General features: G+C 33.6%; 1 protein-coding gene across 1 annotated transcript in view; it reads left to right on the top strand.

Moving 5' to 3' along the window:
- Positions 1 to 11,878, top strand: part of LOC124095089 (ovostatin homolog 2-like) — a 48,199-nt gene extending 36,321 nt beyond the window's left edge. The window contains 12 exon segments of the mRNA XM_046448198.1: positions 68 to 205; positions 3,722 to 3,743; positions 3,792 to 3,866; positions 4,214 to 4,379; positions 5,250 to 5,461; positions 6,311 to 6,520; positions 7,614 to 7,738; positions 8,817 to 8,907; positions 9,268 to 9,303; positions 9,305 to 9,337; positions 11,048 to 11,150; positions 11,826 to 11,878. Coding sequence (XP_046304154.1) covers positions 68 to 205; positions 3,722 to 3,743; positions 3,792 to 3,866; positions 4,214 to 4,379; positions 5,250 to 5,461; positions 6,311 to 6,520; positions 7,614 to 7,738; positions 8,817 to 8,907; positions 9,268 to 9,303; positions 9,305 to 9,337; positions 11,048 to 11,150; positions 11,826 to 11,878 — 1,264 coding nt within the window.
- Positions 11,879 to 12,337: the final 459 nt, after the last annotated feature.

Genomic DNA, 12,337 nt, shown 5'->3' with positions numbered 1-12,337 from the left:
TGGCTGGGGAGCTGACATCATCATTTCTGTTTTTATCCAACTTTTGCTTTGGCCGTCCACATTACAGGCTCACTGCCCTTACTTTTAAGACATTGGAGAAAATGAAAGAATATGTATTTATTGATGAAACAGTTCAAAAGCAGAGTTTAATCTGGCTTTCAAGCAAACAGAAAAGCAATGGCTGCTTTGAAAATGATGACAAGCTGTTCAACAAAAAGGTGAGGAACTAATAGCAGAGACGTTCCTTGTTCCTCTGCCTACCTGTTCCTTCTCTTACCTCTGGCCTACTGTATCTGGAATAAGATCACTTGGTAGGGGGAATGTTATGCCTTCTGAATCGTCTGTAGTCACAGGCCTGTGGTGTCCTGGTCAACAGCATGGTTCCTGTTGTATGCACATTTAACCATAGCCAGGATACAACTCTTCCCAAATTTCGCATACATTATTAAGTCCTTAGTCCTTCCATTGTCAATCCTTTGCTATAAACAAATTGAAAAGAGGATAGAGAGGAAGAGAAGAAAACTTAGAGAGCAAATCTCAATAAGTTTGGAGCCAAAGAACATTTTAAAGGAAAGGGAGAGCTTTGAGAGTATGAGAAATTTAAATTTGTACCTATTCATGGGATCAAGAAATCTCAGGGGACAGTATCGAGTAATTATCATTGTTTCAATGAGGAAGGCTATTCTAATACCCTCTCAAGGAATTATGAATTGGTCAAATACCTATAATGTAAATGAGGTGAAGTGTGTTCTTGGCAGGACTCACTTTTTGCCCTTTCCTGCCCACATTTAGGTAAATCACTAAGCATTCTTCCTTCCTTCTTATTTCTGTTCTTTGAAGATAGCTATCCATCTCTTCCCCATCATGTGTCTCCTCTAAACTTTGTTTCCCTTTGGATGCTTGAAATCTCCTACCCTGATATGTTAGCATAACCTAATAGCTCCTAAAAAATTTCCTGGGCTTTTCGTCTGTAACATTACTAATAACCACTCTTAGTTTTGGAGTGAGGACTATAAATTTAATCATTACAAAATATGGATGAATAGTAACTCCTTATGAAATAGGACAGAAGAGTCTGGACACCCAATGAATTTTCAAGAAGCAGGTTTATTGGCTGTAGCTGTCCAGTCAAGAGTATGACTCATGCCTGAATTCTCCTCTAGACCAAGAGTCTAGAAATTCTTGGAACTTTATACTTGTTGAATCCCAACACAAAGAAAAGACCACCAACTACAATTTTTAATCAAATTAAAGCAAGCTTGTATTTGTGTACACAAAGGGAGTTGATCAGCAGCTGTCTCCCCTAACATAGGCTGGAAACCAGCCCCCAGCTCTCCAGGAACGAGGTTTTATAGCACAAAAAGTTGCAAAGGTAGGTGCTTGGGAACTTACAGATAATAGGATTTTGACAAACATAATATAAAGACAGATAGTAGGTTAATGATCTACAAGGCATGATATTTCAAGGTAGGGAGTAAATTCAGATCCCAACATCAGAATTTATGAGGCACCGCTGAGGTTTCAGAAAGATCTGTTATCTGGTCAGGGGAGCCAGGATTTATGAGGCACCACTAAGGTTTTATAGAGAGGGTTGTTTCCTGGGCAGGGAAAACCAGGCATTGGTGAGTTCAAGGCATGGGCAGGAATTCCAAACAAGTTTAGAAATCGCAGTAATTTATAGTAAAAGAGAAATTAACTTTTCAGGATTTTGTGACGAGATGGCTCCCAATCTTAAGATGGAATTAGGCTGGGTTCATCAATACCCAGTTCAAAATTCTTTGAACTTTATACATTGGCATTTTACATTTTTGTGGAGGTCTACATAAAATAACTTTTTTATTTTGAGTTCTCAGAAAGTGCTTTTTAGGCCAGACAGAGGTTTTAAAAGTTTTTACCAAGAAAACAGAGAAATATACTTTTGTGTCACAAGCTTGACTCTAAATTTGTCATACCTTTTGTGTGCAAACCTGGCTTTTTACAAGAAAGAGGAAACTTCAAACCACAATTCCTTTTACAGACATTTTGCTGATACTATTTGTAAAAATCTTTCTGACAAAAGGAGAAGCTTAATTATGGTCAGGGTCTTTTGGGTGGGGGTACCTGGTCTACTTCACTTAATGGTATTTAACTTCTTCTTTTTTTAAAATGGTGCTTGGAATTGAACCCAAGGCACTGTGCACGCAAGACAAGCATTCTACCAAGTGAGCTATATTCCCAACCTGGTATTTAACTTTAATGCAGTTTATTTTATATTACCCTCTTTAAGTTACTCCAGGACCCTTAGGAGAAGAGTTATTGTTCCTACATAGAAAAATCAATGACTTTTTAATGTTCTCTTTTAAACCACCTTCTCCACATCTTTCTTCTTATTGGATGTGTTACTGATCACTGCTTCTATTTGTGTGATCTTACCCAATCCATTCTCTATGCAGTATAGCTGGCCCTCTGTATCCAAGAGCTCCACATGTGTGGATTCAACCAGCCTAGGATTAAAAGTCTTTGGAGCGGAATGAAGGATTACTTCTGTATTGAACATGTACTAACTTTTTCCCATGTCATTATTCCCCAAACAATATAAGCGCTATTTATAGCAATGTAGAGCTATTTAGTATAGCAATTATATCATATTAGGTATTGTAAATATTTTAGAGATGATTTACATTATACAGAACCTAGGCATCCAGGGTTTTTTTTTTTTTTTCTTTTTTGGTATCTGCAGTGCATCCTGGAACCAATTCCCCATGGATACATAGGGATGACTGCAATTAAGTGTGTGTGTGTGTGTGTGTGTGTGTGTGTGTGTGTGGTAGATTATGAGAAAGAAAGATGCAAGAGAAAAATAAAAACGTGGCAGAAGAATGGTGATACCACTTAACTATAATTTAAATGTACTGCTAATCACATCTTACTTTGGTGTCCACCCTGTGCTATTATTTGCACCTTGAAAACTTTGTTCTTTTTTTCTTAGATAAAATGAGAGTTTTGTATTAGATCATTGGAACTCAAATGCCAGTCTGAATGCTATTTGCATCAGAATCACTACAGTACTCATTACAACTTATTTCCCTGAGCACCCATTTCAATTCATATTTCTGAGTTTTTAAATTATAATCTCTTGTGTGGATGCTAGCTTATTTAATGCTTGAGTTTCTTAGGGAACTTTTATACACAGTCAATTGCAAATTACTTGATTTATAGTTTTTTGATTTTTTTTTTAGTTTTACATTGTAAGACTCTACCTGACAACTGTTACCTCCTAATAATTTTGCATAGAGTTTTCACTGACTTTCTATTATACCCTATTACAAATTCTTTATTTGCTCTTTTCAAACTAATACCAAATAGTGTCAAATTGAGTCATATGAGTTTCTTGGAGTTCCTGCTTAATACCAGGCCACATAAATATCAGATATGCATTAAATATATTTAAAATTTTGTTATGTTTTATTTAATCATTACATTGGATCTTAATTGATTCCTGTTCAGATAGAATGGATATTAATTAGCAAGTTTAAAGTTTTTACATGTTTTGGTTTGAGGTTATAGCTTAGTGGTAGAACACTTGCCTAGCATATGAACCCTTGGGTTTGATCACCAGCATTGTGCGTGCATGCACACATGCACACACACACATACACATACACACACAATTGCATGTGTTCAAGTGTTTTATGAAAAAAGGATATTTGTGATATTTGTCCTGGTATTTCTTTCCACTTAGCTTCACTGCAGAAGAACAGCTGGTTTTTGGTTGTCTACTCTCTTATGTGACTCACTGTTGCTCTTTTTAGGGTGGTGATGAAGAGGACATTTTACTCACTGCATATATCGTTGGAGCGCTCCTTGAAGCTGGGCTCAATTCCACTGTATGAATTCTCATCAACTTCCAGTTTCAGCATCTGAATGTACATTAAATAGACTCTAGATTAAGAGTGGTTCAAAATTCTTGGAGGAAAACTGCCATATTCTTATTACCTAAATTTTGTTTCTCACATAGTAATAATAACATTACAAATGTATTTCAGTGATACTTTTGAAGTATATTACTTTTAAGTATATATGAATGAGTTTATATGCAAAATATATTTCAAAAATATACACGCATATTATATATTATATAATAATATATATATAATGAACAATGACTAGTTTAAATATCCAGCAAGCTTATACAATGTTGGGAATCATTTTAAAATATGTTTTTCCTCACTAGTTTCCTGTTCTGCGCAATGGGCTCTTTTGCCTAGAGGAGGCATTGGAAAGCGGTGTCTCTAATGGCTATACCCAGGCAATCCTAGCTTATGCTTTTGCATTAGCTGGAGAAAAAGAGAAAGTGGAAGCCTTATTCCAGATCCTGGATCATTCTGCTATAAAAACAAGTAAGTCATAACATTCAATTTTTCTATAGGAGATGATCTTTAAAACAACATGATGTAACTTAATACACAATCATTTCCTAACCCTGGCTTCACTAGAATGTTCCTACTGCGCTTAAGAAATTCAACTGTTTCCCTTTTTCTTTAAAGAATACTGTGTGTTTTAGATTCCCCTCTTTCTCTTTTCTTTTAGATTCCTCTCAAATGAGTATAGTAATGTAAACCAGGCACAGCAACCATGTTATATACAGTATCTTCTTCTGTTTTATTTTGGTTTTGGTTTAGTTTTAGCAGTTCTTGAGAGGAAACCCAGGGCCCATGCATGCTAGGCTAGTAATGTACCACTGAAATACATCAATAATCCATACTTATGAAACTTAAGCACATACCACTTTTGCCCTTACATAGTTACTCTTTGGAGTTATATTATTTTTCTAGAGCTATTAAACAAAAGACCACACTGACTTAAACAACATAAAATTATTTACTCACAGTTCTGAAGAGCAGAAGTCTAAGATGAAAAAGTCAATAGGTATACTTTTTTTACTTTAACTGGGCATCTCCCTGTCTTCACCTGGTTTCTCCTTTGAGTATAAGAATTCCTGGAGTTCCTTCTATGTCTCCAAATTTCTTATAAGAACATCAGATTAAATTTAATCCCACCCTAATGAACTCATTTGAACTTTATCTCTTCAAAGATCTCATATTCAATCACATTCTGAGGTCCCAGGAATTAAGACTTCAGTAGACGAATTTTAAGGAGGCATAACTCAACTCATAACAGAGGCCAAAAATGGAATTTTCCCCCTCCTTATCTATAAGTTCATAGGAACTTGTTTTTCAGACTATGTGAAAATTCATCCTTTTTCTCAGATAATGTGATATATTGGGAAAGAGAAAAGAAACCCAACACAGAAGAATCCCCATCCTATACTCCTTGGGCACTTTCTGGGGACAATGAGAAGACTTGCTATGTGCTGTTGGCTGTCATTTCCTGGAAAACTCAGGACCTCAGCTATGCTAGTGAGATTGTGCAGTGGCTGGCTCAACAGATGAACTCCCATGGTGGCTTCTCTTCCAGCCAGGTGATTGATGTGGGCCTGCCATTTATTACAAAAATGCAGAAGATGATATGCCATAAGAATCTAGATAGCAAAGATATTCACCAAAATTTACCTTCTAAGATGAAGAACATTAGATAATATATAAATCATCTTAGTCAACAATTATTTATGGGACAGTTATTGTACATCAGATACTCTATTAGGAAGTCTGTATAAACAAATGAATAAAATGAGCTCCATATGTAGGAATTTACACTAGTTTACAGCTCCAATTTAAACAGTAAAAGTAGAATGCAAGTCTAGAAATAATTTCTACTACAAGCATCAGAATCTCAGTACATTAGATATCTGATGACCCTGTAGTCAAAGTATATATCTATGAAGAAGAAAGATTTCTTTCTAATTCTATGCTCTAAACATTGAAAAAAGTAAATGATAAGAGTGGATAACAGGAGAAATCCATAACCATAAAAATAATGATTTCTTTCTTTCCCTAGTGGAAAAAAATGAAACTTCAAGGAAATATGATTTATTTATACACGAAAAATGTTCATTTCCCTCCTATTTTAGTCTCAGTTGTCATTAAAACCTTAGGCAGAGATTATATGTATAAATAAAATTATATCTATTATATTAAATATCATTTAAAACCTTTTAGAAAACTAAAATCAAATTAAGTTTTCTTGAAGACTGTCAAATGGCAACTACTTATACAAGTAAATATATTTTTTTATTGTTCAGGATATTGCTTCTTGATGTTCTGTTGACTGTTTTAGGGATATTTATATGAATTGATTGAAGATTTACAAATGATGACTAATATTGCCTCATTACAGAACTTGGGTCATTGCTTGTACTATTTCTGTGCAGGACACCATAGTCTGCCTTCTTGCCATAACTCGCTACATGAAATTAACCTTCTCTAGTGATCAAAACACCGTCACCTTTAGAAGTGAACAATCCAATGAGATTTTCCAGATCAACAATGATAACCGCCTACTGGTTCAACGTTTAGAACTAACAAAAGCACATGGACAATACACAGTAGATGTGGAAGGACACGGCTGCACATTTATCCAGGTAATAGAAATGAACCTAAGAAGACATAGAAAAATGTTTACCAGTGAACTGGCATCAGACCAATTGTTCAATTGTATATGAAGGGTTATTTTGCCATTTTGTATTGTTCTGTGATATCTCTATTCTTGCTCTCATACATGTTTTCTAATTAATAGCAGAAAATACAAGTTATTTTATGAAGAATCACTCACATATTTTTATGAGTTCATTTTAGCTATATATACTATTAGGGTTCATTTTGACATGATTTTAAAACCAAGGAATATAATTTGCTCTAATTAAGTTTCTTGTACTCAATACATTGTAATGGTTCCAATTTTCACTCTTCCAATGATGTAAACCCAACTCCAATTTCCAATCATGCAAAAGATGCTGTGACATATTAATAAAAAATATATAACAGTTTTTCTTAGTATGTATGTACATGTCAGTAAGTTCTCTGGGAGGCATACTGTGGAACAAATATTCAGAATTATAGGACATTTATCTTTATTTAACTAAATTATTAATTATTAATCTTTATTTTAACTAAAATATATCAGCAGTCTCTACATGAGTCTAGAGACTCACCCAGGTTCATAAACAGTGGTGTCATCTAGCCTTCTAGTTTTGTTAGTCTTTTGGCTATGAGAAGCAAATATATTGTAATTTAAATTTGCATTTATTTGATTATTTATGGTTATGAATATTTCTTTTTTATTTTGTTGGTTCTTTTTAGTGTACTCACTGTTAAGTCTAGATGGCTAGCAAAAGTTTCTTGAGGAATATTGTCATTAGAAAGTATTCTACCTTCAATAAATTTTGTTGTGAAAAATTTTGTGTCTGGAAGCTGAGGCTGTAGCTCAGTGGTAGAGCATTTGCTTAGCATATGTGAGGCACTGGGTTCGATCCTTAGCACCACATAAAAATAAATAAATAAAATAAAAGATCCATCTACAACTACAAAATATTTTTAAAAATTATATGTCTGATGAAAACTAAACCTGATTCCTTGATGATAAGTATATAAAATGCATTAATAATAGGCTTAGAGAACAGTTCCTTTCATTCTTAATACAGGATGAATTTTCTCATGATATGTCATCCTTTCTAGGCAACCCTCAAGTATAATGTGCCACTCCCTAAGGAAGCTTCTGGATTTTCCCTTTCCTTGGACATAGTAAAGAATAACTCCTCAGATACATTCCAGGCTAATTTTGATCTTACAGTGACTTTCAAGTAAGTGTTGCATTTTGATGTCAGCTCCCAGGTTGGAGAATAATAATATATAAAAAATAATTAAATAGAAGAGAAATAACAAAATATAAATGATGCTACCTGAGATAAGTTCACATGGTAGTGGTGGTGATAGTTCTGCAGAACAGTCACTTGCCAGCTTTGTGTACAGACACCACCATTTAGTACATCTTTAGCTAAATCAGAGCTAAGATTATGCAAGTACAGTTTGTACTCTGTGCAAATATAAATGGAATATTTCACCATGCTGATATTAACAGCAATGCTTTTATTTATTTATTTATTTATTTATTTTGTGTGTAATTATTTCTAATTTGGTACAATGGAGACAGTGTATTTTCTTCTCAAGACAGGTATAGGTGGCCCTACAGTGGAAATTCCACAAATTTTATTTTATACCTAGAAGAGCCAAATATTAGATTTCTACTTTTTAGAATGGAAAAAAAAACATCTTGAATTCAAATATGATTTATAGACACTAGAGAGTTTTATCATAAGTTAATGTCGAAAAAAATTATTTGGGGAGAGTGTACCTAGGATTTCTAAATGAAAAATCTCTTGAATACCACAGCCATGGAGTAAGTACATTGTGGAACTCTTAACTTTATGTCCCATTAATGCTTTCCAGAGGCAGAAACAGGTCTAGAATATGTGAGGGCATATGTGTACCAGAATACTGTCCTTCAAACTAAGATCTCTTCTACATGTTGTGCCGATCTAAGGTTAGCATGAGTATAAGTAATATAAGAGTATAAGCTTTACTTATAAGTTTTGACATTGAGATCTCAGGTGAACTTAAGAGCAGTGTTTAGGGAGAGTTTAGATCTAGATACTTTCTTATAGCTCTGTTGGTTTGTATCATCTCATTTATTATCACTCTGGTTGTACCAATTTTCAGATGTTTGAGGATAAATTTTCTAAGGTCTTTCTTCTTTAGCTTTTGCCTTTCCTCCAGACTTTTAGCCTATCAGTATTTATCCATCTTCCCCCTTTACTATGAATTAAGTCACATTTCTAAACTGATGTCTAAACTAATGTTGTCATTGTTTTAAAATTTAAGATATACTGGAATTCACAATAACTCCATTATGGTCCTTGTGGATGTAAAGATGCTATCAGGATTTACTCCCATCCTGACATCCATTCAAGAGGTAAACAGTTGAAATACAATCTTTTGGTACAGAGAAAATTACCCTTGTAAATAGATGAAATAAACCATTGGTTAGCAAACAAATCCATGTAATTTTTAACTTAAACATCCTCTTTAGAGTCCACATTTGTATTTTTGCTGTAACATAACTAGAGGGATGATGTTTTCAATTTGGAGCAATTCACAGTCATTTCCCCCCCCCCCCCATGGCTCATAGTATATTTGTTTGGTTCCTATGTGTGCTTATATAAACACCTCATAAATAATAACCTGACAAAATAACAACATGAACATACAATTTGGGAATGCTTCCCTCTGTGTTCTAATGTCTAACTCATCTTCCCTGCCACTTTCTTCTAAGCTTGAGAACAATGTCCAAATAATGAAGACTGAAGTAAAAAAATGACCATGTTCTTTTCTACATGGAAAATGTAAGTTCACAATAATTTATTTGTTTCATGCCTTTTATTGTTGTGTCTTCTGAAAGATTGTTGGGTGTTTCTTTTTCATATAGACATAAATTAGAGAGTTTACAAAAAATATGAGATATTAAATATCCTGTCCTACTGATCCTCTTCTCCCTGTTAACTGTAAAGTTGTTTAATTCAAGCTTTGGTTACCTGACTAGATAGTTCTCAAGTTTAGAATCTTCACCTCCCCATTTTTCATTCCTAACAACATCTGACATAGTCTGGTTACTGAGTAGAGATATATTTTACTCAGATTTTTCACCACGGTAACTAAAAGATCCGACTAGAACAATTTTAAAGGAGGAAAGTTTATTTGGAGGTTCACGGTTTCAGAGGTCTAAGTCCATGGAGAGCTGACTCCATCCCTCAGGGCTCAAGGTGAGGCAGAACATCATGGTGGAAAAATGTGACAGGTGGAAGCAGCTTACATGGTGATCAGGAGGTAGAGAGATAGTCCATTCACCAGATACAAATATATATACCCAAAGCCATCTCACAATTCCCACTTCCCCCACCCACACCCTACCATGTCAGTTACCAATCAGTTAATCTCTATTGGGGGATTAATTCATTGATTGGGTTAAGACTCTTATAACCCAATCATTTCTCCTCTGAACCTTCCTGCATTGTCTCACACCTGAGCTTTTGTGAGATACTCCACATCCAAACCATAACAAGATATAATTATTTCATCATTTGACTTCAATTCCAATGAAGGTGGAGATAATTTTTAAAATTCATTGAAATTGTATATATTTAAGGTGTACAGTGTGATGTTTCATATGTATTTGCTTAGTGAACTGAATGTTATGATCAAATTAATTAACACAATATCTCTTTATATAATTACCTTTTTGTGAAGATAACACTTAAGATCTATTAGCAAATTTTGAGTATACAGCAGAGTATTATTGACTATTGATCTCATACTTTAGATCTTTATAACTTATTCATTCTATATAACTGAAACTTAGTACACTTTGATTCCCTGACAACTACCATTCTGCTTTCTGCATCTGGGAATTTAACTTTTTATATTTTACTTCTAAGTATGATCATGCAGTATTATTTTCTTTATATGATTTATTTCACTTAGCATAATTTCCTTCAAGTTCATCCGTGTTGTCAAAATTGAAGATTTCCTTCCTTTCTAAGGCTAAATAATTTTCAATTTTGCATATGTACCATGGTTTCTTCATCCTTATCTGTTCACAAACACTTAGGTTATTTTCATATCTTGGTAATTGTGAACAATGCTGCATTGAACATGGGAGTGCAAATCTCTCTTCAATATAATAATCCAATTTCTTTTGAATCCATACTCAGAAGTGGGATTGCTGAATCATATAGTAGTTCTACTTTAACTTATTTAAAGAAACTTCAAATTATGTCATGAATTTTAGAGCCAACCTTTCTATATACACATCACTGCCACTCACATGAATATTCCTCTAACATTTTCAATTAAATTGCTTGCACCTCAATATAAACAATGGAACTGAAGGTGGTATACACTTTAACAATAGCTAGCTCATTGTTTTTGCTATTATGCAAGATAATGATCACATTAGATGTCTTTAATTGAGTAAATCATGAACAGCCTAGTGTTAAATTTCTCAGTAGTTTCTTTTTCAGACATGTTAAGATGTATTTATCATTGTTTCTTTCTAGGTTCCTGGTATAGTAAAAAGTTTCACTTTTTCTGTTGAGCAAAGCAACCTCGTATATAACATTCAACCTGCACCTGTCATGGTCTATAATTATTATGAAAAAGGTAGGAAATCTAACATTCTATGAGCAATGGGAGCTTTCCAAAGTCATCCTCTGTCTTGAAAAACTAAACAATGGATGGTTTTACATTGTATGATGATTATTATTACTCTGTGATATATTCCTGATTAGCCTATTTTCCAGTTACTGGAGTTTTTCAACACTTTATTTGTGATATAATGTGAAAAGACTCCCCTTTAACTTGAAATACAAACCATGCTAAGATTCTAAGTCTTTCTTGTTTTTGTCATTGTTGTTGATTCCAAGACTTACCCTTTCTTGCTACCTCAATAGACTCACTTATGGGGGGTGGGGTGAACAATATTCTCAAGTGTTATAAGAGAATTTCAGTAGCTTATGTGCCAGAACAGTTCCTAATATGTTGTAGAAACCATAAAACTCTTCCCTGAAAGGTTGATACTATTAGTTTCTTGTTAAATGGCATATGAAGTTTGTCAAAAAGTATTTTAACTCTGTCTCTGTCATTTGCGAATTGAATGCATTCTATCAAGTAACTTAAATTTTAGCAGAATATTTATGGATTTCTAAAATGGAGAAGTGACTGCTTCCCTTGAAAATTTATTGAAAGATTAAATATAACATGTTTATATTGTCTGACATAGTCTGATTATGGACAGTTGGAGAGTCAATACGGATGGATATTCCTTTTATTTTTCAGATGAATATGCCTTTAATTCTTACAACATCAATAACATTCCAGTTTCCCAATGAATCAAAGGTAAGGAAATTACCAGTATTATAGACTTGAAAGCATTCCTGGTAGAAAAGTGAAAATATGAAAATTGAACAATGGATCAAGCCAAGAGAAGTCTGTAGTACCTCATAAGAATATGTACCTATGTGTGCTACATCACTATTCTGATGTTCATTAAAACTTTCTCATATTGTCTAAAATAGCTTTAAGAAGTGTATAGCTATTTAAGTATTTTTTTATCAACCTGTCATTTTGTTTATAAGTTTGCAGGTCTATGTGCAAATATATTTATATAATTCATGTATACATTCTATGTATATATGTATATCTTCTGAACATGTATATATTAGTACATTTTTATGTCTATTTACTAACCCAAAAATATACACATATATGCATTTATCTATTTCTTAAACTATGTTTTAAATCCCAGGTGGAGAACTACTTCTTTTGACAAATTCCATTTCTGTATCAAC

The sequence above is a fragment of the Marmota monax genome, unplaced genomic scaffold (genome assembly GCF_021218885.2).
Source record: "Marmota monax isolate L192 unplaced genomic scaffold, Marmota_monax_Labrador192_F-V1.1 WCK01_AAM20220418_F8-fsc00315, whole genome shotgun sequence".
Lineage (NCBI taxonomy): Eukaryota > Metazoa > Chordata > Mammalia > Rodentia > Sciuridae > Marmota > Marmota monax.
This window is presented reverse-complemented; position numbering and strand designations above follow the sequence as displayed.